Here is a 16,936-nt window from a genome sequence, read left to right as displayed (position 1 = left end):
GCACGGTGTTTCCTGTCTCCGGGGCTGCCACATTCCCCAGCAACAGACGTGGGCGCCCAGCCATCGTGGCCATGGGCGGCTTCCAAGCGCGTTGGAAATGCTCTCCCTCCGGGCGCTTCCCCCCTCTTCCTCCTGTTCTCCTTCCTCCCCCTGTTTCCTTTCCTCCGCTCTTCTGTGCTGGCTCAGCTGTTCCTAGCGCTTATTCTAGCCAGGATGGGGTGAGCTGACCAGGGCATCAGGTCTGGCAGGGGCAGTCCAACCCAAAGCAAGGCCTTTCTCGTGCCTCAGAGGAGCTAAATGTTGCCTGCCCAGCGAGTGCCGCAGCCCTGAGGTCAGCCATGTCCCCCGGCAAAGGCAAGTTGCATGCCCACCTGCTCCGTTCCCTGGCACCGGTCTCTGGCCCTCTTGGGTTTCCTGCAAGGACTGTGCAGAATATGCAGCTCCTGCCCGTGCCAGGGAGGGGGAAGCACCCGCCCAGATGCCTCTTCTCCTTATTCTAATGCGTGCGTCAGCGTGGCCAGAATAGCTGTGACGGCAAAGGCGTGCAGCTGTCTCCGCAGCTGATGCCATTGCCGCTTTGGGGACTGGCTGGTTGCAGACCCCCCTGCCCTACCCCTGCCGCTGTGCCAGCTTCCCGGTGCCCTCGGCCTCTCATTCTGTGTGTGGCGGGGTTGCCAGGAGATCTGGGATGGCAAGCGAGCATCTGCCACCCCAGATGATGCTAGCTTGACTCCAGGAATGAGCGGCTGGTGTGTGCATGTGCGTGTGTGTACACACGTGAGATGGCTACTGCAGGGCCCCCTGTGGATCTCTTCCCCCCCTCCCCTCGAGTGTGAGCACATTGTCTTTGTAGTGTGTCGGGGGTCCGTGGGTGCGTGCTGGGACCTGCACTCACGGTTCAGGGCTGCCGTCAGCAGGTGTGGCATGGTGCATGCTTGAGGGAAAATCCTACTGCCGTGCCCCGGGGCCCTGCTGGCTCCATGCATCCTCTGTGTCAGTGGGATGGCTGGTTTGGCCTGACCTCATTGCAGGTTAGCATATGTAGACATGCCTGTGTCCTTTGGGCTTCCTTGACACCTCTGCTTTCTCTCTGCAGCAAGAAGCAGGGTCCCGAGGTGGCGGGAGCAGCAGCAGCAGCCGGGAGCGCCTGATGGCCGAGCCGCCCCTGCCGCAGGAGAAGGCCGGGGGCCCCGCTGTCCCTTCCCACCTCCTGGGAGCACCTTACTCCTTCGGGATCCCGCCGGCCTCCGTCGTCCAGGACTCCCGCTTCCCGCCTCTGAAGTGAGTGTGCAGCCCAGGAGACTCCAGCTCGGCTTTGGCACAGCTCGGCTCTATGTCCCTCAACTGGCTGCCTTGTCCTGCCTGTCTGCTGGGGGTGCTTGTGGGGAGCGGGGGTTTCCCATCAGGGTTCGCCGTGCTCTGGAAATATTGCAGGTGGCTGTAGCTGAGGGGTGCAGCGAGTTCTGCTCCCACCCGCTGGGGTGCTTGGGGGTCCGCAGGGCTACGTCTTTTCTCTGGTCCGCTGGCTCAGCCCCTTTGCCTGCCTCCGTGTCTGTGGGATGTACCCCCTGGCTTTGAGCTCAGCTGGTGCTGCATGCCACTTCCAGCTGTTGTGACCCTGGTGATCCAAGCCCAACCCACAGCTCTAAAGGGCTTTCAGAGCCCTGAACCCACCACACCAGGCCCAGGAGATGCCTTCAAACCGAGGTAGCATGGGGCTGGGAGCAGCTCCCAGCTGGGACCAAGCGCTACAGCTCCAGGCCAGCACTGCACGCACTTAAAATGAGACCTGCCTTAGAAATCTTCCTTCCAAGCCCCGAGCGCTGTGGGCAGACAGCGTTTCCCCCCAGTCAGATCTGAGAACAGGTGCTGTTCATCAAAGGTCTCCGTGGCTGCCTTTGCATCAGGGGACTAATCCTTGGTGGAGGTGGTGGGCAGCAGTGCCCAGAATGACCCTTGCCGCCCCCAGGCAGACGTGCTGTAGACGCTGAAGCCCAGGGCTGCGTCAGCCTGCGTTGTGCTGGGTGAGACCCAGGCCAGCGTCCTTGGAGATGGCCATGCACCTTGAGGTGCGGTGCCCTGGCTGCAGGGAGTCTGGTGGGGCAGAGCGGACGAGGAGAGACTGAGGTTGGGGCTGGCGGTGAGCGTCCACTACCAGCGCATGACTGTGCCCCAGCCCGGGCCCGACCCCTAGCAAGGAGGGGCGGTTTTCTGAGAAAGTCACCATGCATCTCTCTCAATCCCACCCTCCAGCCTGCAGCGGCCTGTTCACCACGTGGTGCCTCCCAGCGCAGTCACAGAAGATTACCTGCGCAGCTTCCGGCCCTACCACACGCCCGAAGACCTGCGCATGTCCTCCCTGCCGCCCCTCAGCCTGGATCCGGCCACCGCCGCCGCCTACTACCACCCCAGCTACCTGGCCCACCACCCCTTCCCTCACCCAGCCTTCAGGTGAGAGCCCCAGGCCGGGAGACGCGGGCGCCGCGGCGGGTCTGGAGGGGGGCGATTGTGTTTCTCCGCACGTCCGGGTGACGGCGGCTGCTCGCCTCACCTCCTGGGGGCCGCGGGCTGAGTCAGAGCGGAGCAATCAATTACCCTCGCGTTGGCCGCCGAGCCTGCACAGAAATAAGTACACTTTATCCACAATTGATGGTTCCCTGGGTGCCTCAGTGCAGTGGTAATAAGGCATTGCAGGGAGGTCATTTACCGCAGCAGCAGGGATTCCTGCGGCTCGGCTCGTAACTAGCTCCTTGAGCACGAGCCCTCCGTGTCGTGCCTGTGTCTGAGCCGCTCCTCAGAGCAGCGCCCGAGCCCCTCTTATTATCCCCTCGGCAGCGAGAGCACGAGGAGGGCCCCCCACCACGTTTCCCCTTTGGCAGAGGATTTGGGGAAACTCTCCCCTAGCTAAACAGGCCAGAGGGGAAGCCACTGGGCCTGGGTCTTGCATTGGAGCTCTTTGACATGATGGGACTGGACTGGATCCCCACTGGGAGAGGCCCCCAGCTCTCAAGGAAGGGGGTCTCAATGATTTTCAGCCCAACAGAGTCGCCGGGCGGTGTGTAGCAGCAGGGTCAGGCTGGCTTCGGTATCCCAAAACCCTTCATACACAAGCAGCCTCCTCTCCCGCAGCAAGTGCATTGCTGACTGCAGAAACGGGCTTTCAGCCTCTGCTCTGGGGCCTGACAGGTTCTCTCCCTCCAGGATGGACGACTCGTACTGCCTGTCCGCCCTGCGGTCCCCTTTCTACCCGATCCCGACGCCGGGCTCGCTGCCACCGCTGCACCCCTCGGCCATGCACCTGCACCTCTCGGGGGTGCGGTACCCCGCCGAGCTGTCACACTCGTCGCTCTCGGCCCTGCAGTCCGAGCGGATTTCCAGCCTGACGGCGGAGAGGTAACGAGCGGTGGTCCGCGGGATCGGGGTGGGAGCAGGGAGGGGAATTTCGCGGGGGTGCTAACATCTCGCTGTTCTCCCGCTCCTCCCAGGCTGCAGATGGACGAAGAACTGAGGCAGAGGGAACGGGAGCGCGAGCGCGAGCGGGAGCGCGAGAAGGAGCGGGAGCGGGAGCGGGAAGCCGACCGGGAACGGGAGCGGGAACGGGAGCGGGAGAAAGAGCTGGAGCGGGAGCGCGAGAAGGAGAGGGAGCGCGAGCGGGAGCGGGAGCGCGAGCTGGAGAGGCAGCGGGACCGGGCCCGCGAGAAGGAGCTGAGCATGGTCAAGGCCATGGAGGGCCCTTTCCTGCCCGTGTCGGAGCTGCACGGACTGCGCAGCCACCCGGCGGAGGAGCGTGTCAAGCCGGCCGAGCAGCTGACGCCCGGCAGGCCAGGTACGTCCCGTGTGCTACTGTGGCCTGGCTGCAATGGCAGGTCACACATGCTGAGGGGGCTGTGGCAGGTGGCAGAGACCCTGCCTTACCCCCATATGCCTTCTGCCAGCTGTGCGGCAGCAGCAATTACAGCCCAGCTGGTCCCTGGACCCACACAGGACAGTGCTGAGGATAGACGACAGCTTTGTCCCTCCGCGGCCCGCTCTGTCCTACCACAGCAAATGCAGCTTCCCGGCCTCCTCCTACAGCTGGGGAGGTCAAGGAGGTGGCCCGGGTCACCAAGGAAGCTGTAGTGAGCTCAGCCTGGATTTTGCATGCCAGGGGGGTTAGCGACTGAGTTTCTGGGGAGCATTGCAAGCAACAAACATAGACTGTGCAGGCAAGCCCCCTGGCCCAGTCTTCCCTGGCTGGGCTAGGGATCCCTGACACTTCCCCCAGTCTGTGGAGAGAAGGCTAGTGCTCCCTGAGTCTTGCCCAGCTCCCCTCTGATGGCTTTGTCTCCTTTTCCCGCAGAGAAACTCAAGGACTCCAGCCTCCAGACACCCAAACCCGTGCAGCACCCTTTGCACCAGCCCCCGACCCCGCACCACCCCGTGCCCAGCCTCATCTCCAACCACGCGGTCTTCCCCCTGCCGGGGAGCAGCGCAGCCACGGCGCTCCTCATCCAGCGCACCAACGAGGAGGAGAAGTGGCTGGCACGCCAGCGGCGCCTGCGGCAGGAGAAGGAAGACCGCCAGTCCCAGGTGTCTGAGTTCCGGCAACAGGTCCTGGAGCAGCACCTGGATATCGGGCGCCCGCCCAACCCCCCGGAGGCCGAGCACCGGCCGGAGAACCCCAGGTGAGGGCGGGATCCTGCACCGACCTTGGTGTGGGGCTCAGCGGTGATGAGCAGACCGGCCTGAGCAATTCCTGTGGTTCAAAAGACATGCAAAAGCCTAGCTTTTGTGGAGCCCGGTCGGCACCTTTGCAGGGCTGGGCGAGGGCGGCTCTCAGGGCTCAAAAGTCCTTCCCCATTAGGTCACTGGTTCTGATTTGGCCCGCGACAGCGATGTAATACCGCTCGACAGCTGCTCCCCGGCATGTGGAAGGAGCGTGGGGGCGCCGGTCCAGCTGCCCGTCACCAGGTGTCACTGATGCCGTTGCCGCTAATTGCTGCTCGCGCTGGCAGTGTTTGCAGGCAGACGGCAGAGCCGGCGCGAATCTCAGGGCTGCGGCACCCTGCCACGGGGAAGCAGCACTCGGTGCCGCTGTCTCTTTTGCTTACCCATGTTTAACACAGCAGTGCCCTTTCACCAGAGCAGAAGAGCCTGGATGCTTTGCGGGTTGAAGTGGCTCACAACGCTGTCTCTGCGGGGCTCCAGCTGACGCCTGGGTCCAGCAGGGAGCTGACGGTGGCAGGCTGCCTTGCTGAGCAGATGAGGCCTCCCCCGGCCAGCTGCATGCAAAGCAGCCTCCTGCCAGCCTGGCCCTGCCGCACAGCTTGTCTGCAACCCGAGTGCTGTGGTCGGGGTGGGGAGCAGCCAGATGCCAGGCCCCCTTGCACCTCTCCTGCTGGCTGGCATGGGCTTTCTCACCTCTCCATGCTGCCAGCTCCTCCAGCCAGCTCTGCCTGCAGGCCTCATTGTTTGTCAGCAGCGCTAGTCAGGTGGAACAAGGAGCAGAGTCTGGAGCGACACAGCCGCTCCATCCTTCATGTGCCAAGCCCCTCTTGGGCCCAGGACATGGAGAGTGAAGTCACTTCTAACACAGATCTGGGAGAAGAGCACAGGGCGTCGGGCCCGTCTTCCAGCCAGGCTTGCCTTAGCAAGGGCAGGGGTGATCTGTTCCTTGCAGCGGGGCCCAAGGCAATGGATGCTATGCTGCTTTGCTCAGCACAGGTGCTGGGGGTACTGGGGAGGGCCTGGCACTCATGCTTGGGCACTTGATCCAGGTCCATCGTGGCTGTCTAGGAGACCCCCCTGCTCCCGGCGGGTGGTGCAGCGTGGTGCTCCCGGCTCCGTGGCAGCTGCGATGGCAGTGGCAGTGCCGACGTGCGCTTGCCGCTCCGCCGCGCGCAGGACTGGTGCTGCGGAGTGGAAACCTGCTAAATGCACAGCTTCGGCCCATGAAATATTCATCCCGCTAACAGTGTGATTCCTTCGCCAGCTACTTAAGAAAGGGTTTGCGGTGTCGCTGGCTTTGTGCTCCCGAGCGCGGGGCCCTCCTGCCCACGGGAGAACAGAGGCTAAGGCCGATTAGCTTGTCGTGGCTTCCCCAGGAGTGGATCCCACTTAGCATAGACCGGCCAGGACTGCTCCCTGGGCCAGGGGCCCTGCTCTACAAACCAGGGCTCCCAGCAGGCCTGGAAAGCCACTCACACGTGGGAAAGGGCTGTGGCCTGGTTGAGAGACCTCCTGGGGGCCCCAGAGCTAAAGAAACCTGAGATGAATAAAAGCAGAAGGGTCCAGAGCTTGGAGCCCAGTCCAGTCGGGGAGCGCTGGGAGACCGAGGCGACCAGTCACGAATAAGAAACAGCCCCGTTTGGGAACAGCCAGCTGTCGATTAGCACAGACACTCGAAAAGGCACAGATGTGGAGGGAGAATCCCACTGGGTTTGGAAATGATGCAGTAACAGGGTTCAAATCAGCCAGGAGTCTCAGTTTGGTGAGCCAGTGGGAAGCTGGTCCAAGCCCAACACCCCTCCAAGTCACGCTGGGGACCCCGGGCACGCAGGTCAGTGGCATCCCCTTAACTCTGCCCCCGAGCTCAGCACTTGGTGCTGTCGTGCCAGCCTGCAGCAGGCCAGGCTTCGAAGCGGCTGAGCCTCCGGCGTGCGGTGCCCGCTGCAGTTAAATGGGCAGCCACTAGGTGTCACGGCCATCACAGCCGACACGGGGCCGACGGGCAACGTAACGTAGCCGGGTGCCTCTCCGGGAATTGATCTTCCGTCCTTCAGTTAAACACCTCTGTAACATGAGCACGTGCCTTAGGTTTCTCTTTTTCCTACTGCCAGCACCCAGCGGCTCCCCCGAGATGTGTCTTGTTTCTCAAAGGGCGCCCGGTGTGTTTTTCTCGCCGTGAGAAATCAATCCCGCCCGAGGTGTTTGCAAGGCCACGCTTGCCAGGAGAGCGGAGCGTGCGCAAGCCAACGGGCGCTGTCTCCCCCGGGGCAGGGTGGCCACGCTGCCTCCCAGCCCCTCGGCTGCCGGTGCCTGCACTGCTCCCCCAAAGCACCCGTCGATGGTGCCCACGGCACCCGGAGAGCATCCCTGGGAAAGCCTTTCCCCTCGGTTAGGTCTGAGGGAGCCAGCACGGAGCTATCTACTGATGCTCGTGCTGCAGCTATGCTGCACCGTTGAGCTGCAAATGTGCTAGGAGAGCCCTTTAATGGGAATATAAGCTTCGTGGGGGTTGAATGGATACACGGGCTTTGCTGTAATGTGGGTGCCTGCTGAGTGGCCCTGTTTCCTGCTCGTGCCTCACCACGGGTCTCTGTCTTTGCAGATCGGGACCAACCCGCCACGAGCCAAGTGGGCGCGAGCAGCCCCAGCACTTCGGAGGGCCCCCGCCGCTCATCTCCCCCAAGCCGCAGCACCACCCCGTCCCCACCTCGCTCTGGAACCCCGTGTCCCTGATGGACACCAATGTGGAGCCGCGCCGGGTCCCGGAGACCCACTCCCTGCACGCCCACCCCGCTCCCTTCGAGCCCAGCCGGCAGGCCATCCCCCTGGTGAAGGTGGAGCGGGTCTTCTGCCCCGAGAAGCTGGAGGAAGGGCCGAGGAAGAGGGAAACCCTGGACAAATACCAGCCCCCGCGGGAGCCCCCCGGGGTGGCCGAGCATGCCGGCTTCCCCCACGCGCCCTTCCTGGCCGAGCTGGAGAAGTCCACGCAGAGCATCCTGAACCAGCAAAGGGCATCGCTCCCGCAGCCCGGGCAGTTCAGCGAGGTCAGCCTGGCCAGCAAGCCCAGCTCGCCCTACCGGCCTCCGCTGCCGCGGGGCCAGGACCCCATGTACATGTACGACGAGTTCCTGCAGCAGCACCGCAAGCTGGTCAGCAAACTGGACCTGGAGGAGCGTCGGCGGAGGGAAGCCCGGGAGAAGGGTGAGCACCCCTGTGTTTCCCAGGACTTTGGTGTCACTGCCAGTGCCCCGGAGCCGTGATGTCTGGGTCTGGCCTCAGTCTGTCTCCAAGAAGACAAGGGGGGCTTCTGGCCAGAGGGACTCCCCCCAGGCCAGGGATAGAGCATAGGGCCTGGGAGCCCTGCCGTGCCCTGCCCGGCTCTAGAGGGGCTGCAGATCCAGACCCCTATGAAGTCCATTGGCAGAGGCTGCCACAACACCGCTGCCGCCTGCTCTCGCACCCGGGGTTAGGGGTGTCTTTGTGTCAGGAGTGCAACCCCCTTGGACGTGGGGCCGGCCCTGGGCCAGGGTGGGGGGACCTCCTAGGGTCTCCGTGCCTGGCATGCATGCGGATCCCGCCTGGTGGCAAATCAGAGCCGCCCCGTAAATCCTGCATGCTCGACATGCCCAATTAATAAATGATGAACGGAGGCTAATAAGATGCCTTTAAATATTAATAGAGCTGAGCAAGTGGGGAGGAGAGCAGCTGGGGGGATGAGCCCGTGCTGCGCTGCACAGCGGGGTGGAGGGGCAGCGTGGGCATGTGGGGGACAGAGGTCTGGGGGGGTCTCGTCGGCCCCATCAATGCTCTGGTTGGCGGGAGGCATGAGAGGGCTGAGTCCCTCCACCAGCTGCTGCAGCGGGGAAAAGCCAAGGGTCACTCAGGACTATTCCCAGCCGCAGGCAGCCTTGCCCACCGTAAGCTGGCTCCCATTGCCCCGTACTAGCATTGGGCACCATTCCCCCTTCCCGTCCTCTCTTGGTGACACTTGCGTGGGATTAATCCTGCTGCCTGAGAGACAGAGCTGGTGGGGCCTTGCTGGGGAGCTGGTGCTGGCGTCTCCGCTGCCTCACCCTCCAGCCTTTCCTTCCCCGGCGCAGGCTACTACTATGACCTGGACGACTCCTACGACGAGAGCGATGAGGAGGAGGTGAGGGCCCATCTCCGGTGCGTGGCCGAGCAGCCCCCACTCAAGCTGGACACTTCCTCCGAGGTATATCCCCCACTTGGCCCCCCGGGCAGCCATCAGCCATCATTGGGCAGACCAGGCGCGGAGCAGCAGCATCCGGGCCATGAACAGCCACGACCCAAGACCCCACACCGCCCCCGTGGCTTGACCTACCATAGCAATAGAGCCACAATCTGGGTCTGCTAATAATTCACCTCTGAGCCCTGGGCAAGCGCTAACTGACCCTCGGGAGAGAGGACTGATTGCTCTCAGGGCACCTGGGAGTCTGAGGCAGAGAGGCGAAATGACTTGATCACGGCCACAGAGTCCCCATCCGTGCCAGCCCTGTCCCATCCCCTCTGGGTATCAAGAGCTGCCCTCGATGGGTCAGACCATGAGCCCGTCCGGCCCAGTCTCCTGTGTCACGTGGCACAGAGAGCGGATGCTGAAAGGGAGAGAGGCCTGGGTCTGACCAGAGTTTTTCCCCCTTCCTCTCTCTTGCACCTTCCAGCTTTTAAGGTGTAGGAAGCTCTGATTCAAACCCTTCTCATGCGCCCCCCTCAAGCCTCTCTTTTCTCAGCTGAATAGACCCAGCCTCTTTAGTCTGTCCCCATGTGGATGCTCCTTACGAGTGACTGCAGAGGACGCTGGGTGTGAACTTACAACCCATCAGTGCCCTCACGATAGCCCGTGATAAATGCCAGGTGCCTCGTCTTGCCTTCCCGGGGCCAGAGCCTACTCGTGGCACAGAGATCTGTCTGCAATGCCGTGCCTTAGACAGCTCCCAGCCTGGGGACACCCCAGTAAGACCACACCGCAGACCGAGCTCTCCACTAGGCTTGGCCCATATCTCCCTGCTCTAATGCAATGAGTGCCCCTGGGTGCTCCCTGATCCCTTTGCGCTGACCTCCAAACCCACCCCTCTTTTGGCTGGGTCCCGTCTGCAGCCACCACCCCATTGACTATAGTGCCGGGGGCTCCCGGAGGGGTGGCGGGGCTGTGGGACGGATGATTCCCCCACGGAGCAAGCTAGGAGCCTGCGGCAGGGCCCGTGGGTCCCTGCAGCCGCTCAGGGCCCTGCCCCTTCCCCGTCACCCCCTGCAGAAGCTGGAGTTCCTGCAGCTCTTCGGCCTGACCACGCAGCAGCAGAAGGAGGAGCTGCTGATCCAGAAGCGGCGCAAGCGGCGGCGGATGCTGCGGGAGCGGAGCCCCTCGCCCCCGACGGTGCAGAGCAAGCGCCGGACGCCCTCGCCCCGCCTGGCGCTCTCCACCCGCTACAGCCCCGACGAGATGAACAACAGCCCCAACTTCGAGGAGAAGAAGCGGTTCCTCACCATGTTCAACCTCACCCACATCAGCGCCGAGAAGAGGAAAGGTGAGCGAGGCCGGCTCCCGGCCGCGGCAGTGCTGAGCGGAGTGGGGCAGAGCTGGTGCAGGATGGAGCAGTGTCCTCCTTGCTGTCCTTCGACATGCCTCCCTCCCCAATTTGATTCCCACTGGCCAGGGGGAGCCAGCATTGGGTTCCCAGCCCCTTGGGTGGTCAGGCCTGGCTGGGAACAAGGGTTGTGTGTGCCAACCAGAGCTGCTCCCTTCACTCTCCATCCTGCCCCAGGCTGCCTGGCTCTGCTCAGCACCTGAGCCCCTTAATGCCAGGGCTTCCCCTCTCTGCCTTGACACCTCAGCACCCTGGGAGATCTCCCTGAGGACCTCAGCAGGGAGAAACCAGACTGCCAGCCATGCAGCCCTGACGGCCTAGTGCCGGCACACATCGGGCTGTTTGCATGCCCGGTGTTATGGGCTTTGGCAGCTCAGCCAGGCCAGCACAGTGGCAGGTGTCCCTCCCTCCTGCCCCCTGCCCCTGCCCCTGTCATGCCTCTGCCTCATGCCAGGGGCTGTCGGGCAGGTTCCCGGCCCTCGTAAAAATGCCCCGTGTGGCTCCAGCCCTCCGCTTCCCACCCCGCAGATAAGGAGAAGCTGGTGGAGCTGCTGCACGCCATGAAGCAGAAGAGCACGCCGGCCGCCGTGGTGGTGAAGAGCTCCCCGCGGGACAGCCCCAACACCACGCCGACCGGTATGGGGCAGGGCAGGCGCTGCTTGCTGGGGACAGGAGTGAGGCCTGGCTCCCACTATGGGCACAGGGTCCCGGGGATGAAGGGATGATGGGGCCTCATGTGCTTCTCCTAGATGATGGGCCCTTCTGCCCCTCCAGAGATTGGCAAGAGCAGGCTCCAGGCAGCTGCCAGCCAGAGGCTGGCTCAAGACTTTTACAGGGCCAAAGGGGGGATTTCACCTCTGCCCCTAGCTGTGTGGGTGCGTGGGGCTGAAGCCCAGAAGCCCTGGGTGCTGCACAGGGGGAGACAGAGCCTTGCTTTGCTTCCCAGCCCCGCAGCTCACGCTGCTCTGTGTGCTTTCCCCAAGAGCCTGCAGCGCAGCAGCTCCCCGTGGATCCAGACAAACCTGTGGGCATCGCTGCCTCCCTGCCCGACGTGCCGAAGCCTGCCGAGCCCAGCCGGTTAGAGCCACCCAGACCCCCGGGGGCCAAGGAGCCGGCTCCTGCCCCGGCTGAGAAGCCCAAGCTCAGTGATGGGCATATGGGGAAGAAGAGCCTGAGCATCCTCAACTACGTGCGGGGCCCCTTAGCCAAGGACATCCCCGTGCCGCTGTCCCACAGCGTCAACGGGAAGAGCAAGCCGTGGGAGCCCTTCATGGCGGAGGAGTTCGCGCACCAGTTCCACGAGTCCGTGCTGCAGTCCACGCAGAAGGCACTGCAGAAGCACAAAGGTAACAGGCCTCTGGGGGCGGAGGGGTGCGGAGATAGGAGCTCAGCCCCTAGCCCTCCTGGCTCCAACCTGGGCCCTGGCTTTGAATCTGCACCTGCCTTTCCCCCCACAAAAGAGTTTTTGCATGTGCGAAAGCCAAAGACAGCAGTTGCATTACTTGCACGGTACTAGCACCCGGACGTTAGGTACCGCATCCGCACAGGCCAGTCCGCACACCCCAGGGAGGTTTGTGTCCATAGAGCAACGTGTGCGCACACAACCTGCCGAGCCAGCGCAGGGGGGAGCATGTTCAGAGCCTCTGGCTGCCGGGCTGGTGTCTCTTACATCTTCCCAAGGGAGAGCCATGGCCACAACTGTTAGCGGAGAGGAGCCATCCATCACGTGAATACTCACCACAGGCAGATAGGGGAAGGCTCCATTAAGCGGCTTCTAGAAGTTCCCAGGAAATTATCGATGCATCTGTGCTTTCCCATCCTCTTGAAACAGCCTCAGCAATTACAGTAGAAGGTAAAAAAAAAAAATAAAGAAGATGGGAACTTCAGGACAGACACTGAAAATACGGCTCGTTTCCCGAAGAGCTCGTTAACGCCGACAGGCAGGAGTGGAGGAAATAAAGTTACTCCAGTGTGTAGGGAGCAGCTGTTAACGGAAAAGGAATCAAGGCGCTGGAGAACGCCAGAGAGGAGCGGCATGCTAAACGCAGGCCGGGGGGCCATAAATGTTTGCAGCGCCTGAGTCAGAGTGAGAGCCGTTAAAACCCACCGGAGTCGTCTCCAGCACTGGTTGAGGGGAGTTAGTTAATCTTGGAGACAAATGGATGTCTCGAGGGAAGCCAGTTTGCTGCTGGGACGTGGGCAGGGGCGGGCAAATAGCATGATTGCAGGGCAGGCTACTAGGCACCCGACTGGGCTCCAGGAGCTGCTGGGCTGAGCTCTGTGTGACCCCTTGGGGGCTCGTCCCAAGTCCTCTGGGGCAGCTGGGGGCTTGGCTCTGAGGTGGTGTCGGTAACACAGGCCCTGTGCACATGCAGGGCGGTCCTATGATGATGGGACCAATGCAGCAGGGTCGTCTTGCCCTGCCGTGGCTGAGGGGTGGGAGGCCTGGTGCAGCCCTGCCCTTGGCTGTCTCCTCACCCCACCATCAGCAGGTGCATGCCAGCCTGTGTGCCGAGATGCCCATGCAGCACAGTGACAGCGATCCAGCCTGATGCCCGGAAGCGAGGCTGATCACAGGGGTCTCCCTGCCGGGCCAGGATGTGCCCCAGGTGATGCCTGGGGAGCAGGGTGCCATGCTGCTCCCCAGCGCTCACGCTCTGGTCTCCCTTGCAGGCAGTGCGGCCGCGCTGACCGCCGAGCAGAACCACAAGGTGGACGCCTCCATCCACTACAACATTCCCGAGCTCCAGGCCTCCAGCCGGGTCCCCCTGCCCCAGCAGAACGGGCAGCCTGATGCCCAGCCCCTGCGCAAGGGGCTCGTCCCCCCCGAGCACGACAAGGACTCCGACTCGGAGGGAGAGGAGGACGAGGAGGAGGAGGAGGAGGAGGACGAGTGCCCCCGGCCCAAGTGGCAGGGGATCGAGGCCATCTTCGAAGCCTACCAGGAGCACATAGAAGGTAGGGGACCCGCACCCAGACCTCACTTGCATTGCAATGTCACTCTCAGGAGCCATGGCTCAGCATTGCGGCCTCTTTCCTTCCTCGCTCCCAGCTCTGACCTTGGAGTGAAAAGGGAATGGGCAGGTCGTGGCTCCAGAAGAGCCCTCAGAGCTGTTCGGGGCTTCTGGAGCCTCTCAGAGCATCTGTCTCTAGCCTGGACCCTCCCCAGGCCCTCTTGGGACCTGGGTGGGTCACCGGGCACCTTGGCATCCCCCAGTTCTGCAGTGGGGATTAAAACTCTGCCTGGGGCTGGGGAATTGCCCTGGGATGACCAACATCACTGTCTGCCCGTGTGTCCCCCCATGCAGAGACACCAGGCGCCTGTGCAAATCCACTGCTGCAGCCCAGCATCTGCTTTTGGGGGACCGAGCCGAGGGCAAAGAGCGCAGAGTCCCTCAACATTTCCCTCCTTCGCCGCCTGCTTTGTTGCATCTAAAAACGGGCTGCTCCCAGGCAGGCTGGCACCACAGCGGGGCAGGCGGTGCAGGTGTTGTGCTCGCTTCCTTCGGTGCGCCCCAGACCCTCGGCTCGGGTGGCTGCTGTCCCTAGGGGCTGTGAGTCATTGCCTTCACTGTGGCGGCACGGTGGGGTTTGCATCCTGCCTCATTACCGTGCAGCATCACAGCTGAGCCCAGGGGGAAGGTCGATGCGGGCAGATAAACAGCAGGGCTGCTTTTCCCACACGGTCCTTGACCCAGTCCTGCAGCCTCCCCTCTCCTGCCAGCCCGAACAATGACGCAGGTGCTCGTGCATGCTGCCACCATTACCCCTCCGCGATTAACCAGGGACCCAAATCCCCAGCGCTGCAGCGCAGCCACAGCCCAGCAGCTCTGTGCCCTCACTTGGCCTTGCATTCATTCCCCATCCCCCAGTTTACTTGCTGGGCTCGAACCAACAGCCCCCAGTGCCCAACCACCACCGCCTCCCTGCACACGGTATCGCAGCAATAAATCCTTCGTTAGCATGTGCGGCCCTGCGATGCCGCCGATAATCTGGAAGTTAATTACGCCTCACTTCCTCAGTGCCTGTGAATTGGGTTTAAATGTCTGGCAGGCAAAGGGGAAGGCGCTATGAGCCCTGTTGGAGCAGCGTCTGCAGGGCCTGTCCCCTCCCCAAGCTGTGTGCTCACTTTAGAGCAGCTCTTGCCTTTACAAAACCAGGAGGCTCTAGCCCCAGGCCCGAAAATTGGAGGCTGGGGGCTTGGGTATAGAGTCATTGTAAGCGTGCTTTATGGACATCCCCAGGACATGGGGTAGCCCTGCAGGGAGGGACCCGGTGCTTCTCTGACATAGCCAGCCACCACTGGCCTGTGCTGGAGAACACACCAGCGACCAGCATAGACGCCGGGCACAAGGCCTTGGCAAAGGGATGTGACACGGGAGGCCTCTGCCACCCACGGACCGCCGGGTTCAAGCTGCCTCTCTTCACGCTCTGTGCTGTAGCCTGTAGGACTGTCACGGTGGGTGAAGCTGGATGGAAAGAGGCTAAGCTAAGACGCCGTCTGATGTTAGGGGGGAGGCAGGGCTGGTGCACGAATGTAAGAGGCCCAGGCGTGACCCAAGACTAGCCAGGGCCACGGGTGGCCGAGCGCGCGCCGTGACTGAGTGCGTCTCCTCTGCTTGCAGAACAAAACCTGGAGCGGCACGTGCTGCAGACCCAGTGCCGCCGGCTGGAGGCCCAGCAGTACAGCCTCAGTCTGACGGCCGAGCAGCTGTCTCACAGCATGGCGGTGAGTGGGGCTGGCACCGGGAGCAGGCAGGGACACACCGGTGGGAGCCCGGGCAGAGGCAGGCTGAAGCTTATCTGCGGGCACGTGCCGATTTTCAAGGCAGCTGCAATGAGCTGGTGCCCGCTTGCCTGCAGCTCGGGCATGCATACACCTGCTCCAGCCAGGGGACGGGGACACCGTGAGCAGCACAGCTCTGGGGTGCCACCTTGCATGCAGACCACAGGGTGTCACAAGCTTTCCTTCAGCTTCCGGCCTTCTCAATGAGAGGCCGGCTGCAGGGTTTGCAGCCCCTGGGACTCGGGAAGGGACGGGAAGGGAGCAAGGGTGGAGGAAATACAAGTGCTGCAAAGCAAACCTTGCTTACTTGGGGGACCTGCAGCTCATGGCCCATCTTCTGTCATCCCCTTCTATAAGCCAGCTGCCTTCAGTTCCCCAGCCCCGATGCCCTGGTGCCCACCAACAGCAGAGTCACCCGAGGGCAGGCTGTCAACATGCGCCGGGCACTGGAGAACGCGTGGCTCTGGCTTCATAGAAACAACCCCACCAGCTTTGCCACTGCGGCCTGGTGGCTTGAGGGCTACCCCGAAATAAAAGGGGCTGTGCTGGGCGTGCAGAGATGAGACTTCCCCCGTCAGATCAGGCCGGATCGCACCCCCACCGCGGTGCTGAGGGGAAGAGAGACGCTACTCTTCCCCCCGTCGCATTCGGCAGCCTGTAGTGATCGTCTCTTTTTCCCCGCCCACCCTCCTTTGCAGGAATTAAGGACCCAGAAGCAGAAGATTGTCTCGGAAAGGGAGCGACTTCAGGCCGAACTAGATCACTTGAGAAAGTGCCTTGCGTTGCCTGCAATGCAGTGGTCTAGGGGTTACTTCAAGGGTTACCCCAGGTGACGCCCCTTGCACTAGCCTGAACCTATAGTATAGAAATAATAATCTATTTTATTACCTGGAATATTTAATATTTTTCACTGGGAGGTTTGAAGCTAAAAAAAAAAACAAACAAAACAAAACGGAGAATGTGCCATGCATGAAGCAAAGGATACCGGGATCCCGACACACCCGCCCCGCGCTCTCCATGTCCACGCAGCCGAGTCTCTGTAGCCACATGCGGCCGAGGCGAGGGCCAGGCTCCTTTCCAGGGGTTGGATTTTTTTTTTTTCTCCTCCTTCCCCCTCCCTTCCCACCCCCAACTCTTTGATTTGTTTTTAAATCCGCCGATAAAGACGCCACCACCAACACTACGAGAACGCAGAACGCTTCTTTCGTTGCCATATCCGTACAACTGCTGTACCTACCGCGAGGCTGGCCCGGGGTCGTCGCCGCTGCGTCGCTCCAGCCGAAAGGCCGCGCCGGGAAGAGACCGCGCCGCGTAGCCGGGGCCGCGGCGAGCCGTGGGAGGGATCCGCTGAGCCACGAGCCCTGGGAGGAGCGAACCGCCACGGCGAGCCCCCGCGAGCCTGCCTTTAAGTCAATGGGCTTTCCACTGGAAATGCACTTTGCTCCAAGCAAATAAAGCGAATAAACAAACTGAAGGTACCTTCTTATTACTGCTGGGCTGGGGGGGAGGGAGTGGTTTGTACAGGCGCTGGAATCACCCCCCATCCGCTGAGCCACGAGCCCTGGGAGGAGCGAACCGCCACGGCGAGCCCCCGCGAGCCTGCCTTTAAGTCAATGGGCTTTCCACTGGAAATGCACTTTGCTCCAAGCAAATAAAGCGAATAAACAAACTGAAGGTACCTTCTTATTACTGCTGGGCTGGGGGGGAGGGAGTGGTTTGTACAGGCGCTGGAATCACCCCCCGACACCCGCACCCCCGGAGGCACACCCCCGATGCTGTCTCCCGCCCCGGCCCCCGCGGGTGACGTTTTCATACGGAGTCCGACGATTTTGCGATTTCA

The 16,936-nt window shown here is 62.4% G+C and overlaps 1 protein-coding gene across 4 annotated transcripts in view; it reads left to right on the top strand.

The window, feature by feature from the left end:
- GSE1 (Gse1 coiled-coil protein) overlaps positions 1 to 16,936 on the top strand; it is a 194,380-nt gene extending 177,444 nt beyond the window's left edge. Inside the window, exons 5-19 of one of the 4 annotated variants that reach the window (XM_025203090.1) lie at positions 1,097 to 1,281; positions 2,254 to 2,451; positions 3,202 to 3,393; positions 3,486 to 3,826; positions 4,340 to 4,664; positions 7,310 to 7,908; positions 8,808 to 8,920; positions 9,980 to 10,250; positions 10,839 to 10,946; positions 11,294 to 11,656; positions 12,984 to 13,268; positions 14,936 to 15,039; positions 15,795 to 15,925; positions 16,262 to 16,464; positions 16,665 to 16,936. In XM_025203090.1, the coding sequence (XP_025058875.1) occupies positions 1,097 to 1,281; positions 2,254 to 2,451; positions 3,202 to 3,393; positions 3,486 to 3,826; positions 4,340 to 4,664; positions 7,310 to 7,908; positions 8,808 to 8,920; positions 9,980 to 10,250; positions 10,839 to 10,946; positions 11,294 to 11,656; positions 12,984 to 13,268; positions 14,936 to 15,039; positions 15,795 to 15,925; positions 16,262 to 16,464; positions 16,665 to 16,705 (3,459 nt within the window). In that variant the 3' untranslated portion in view covers positions 16,706 to 16,936. Of the gene's footprint in view, positions 1 to 1,096; positions 1,282 to 2,253; positions 2,452 to 3,201; positions 3,394 to 3,485; positions 3,827 to 4,339; positions 4,665 to 7,309; positions 7,909 to 8,807; positions 8,921 to 9,979; positions 10,251 to 10,838; positions 10,947 to 11,293; positions 11,657 to 12,983; positions 13,269 to 14,935; positions 15,040 to 15,794; positions 16,633 to 16,664 lie in introns of those variants that run through there. The other 3 variants (XR_003093837.1, XM_025203092.1, XM_006022751.3) reach the window with 3 other exon arrangements.

This window comes from Alligator sinensis, unplaced genomic scaffold (genome assembly GCF_000455745.1).
Source record: "Alligator sinensis unplaced genomic scaffold, ASM45574v1 scaffold228_1, whole genome shotgun sequence".
Lineage (NCBI taxonomy): Eukaryota > Metazoa > Chordata > Crocodylia > Alligatoridae > Alligator > Alligator sinensis.
Note: the sequence above shows the minus strand (reverse complement) of the source record. Positions and strands in the feature narration are given on the sequence as shown.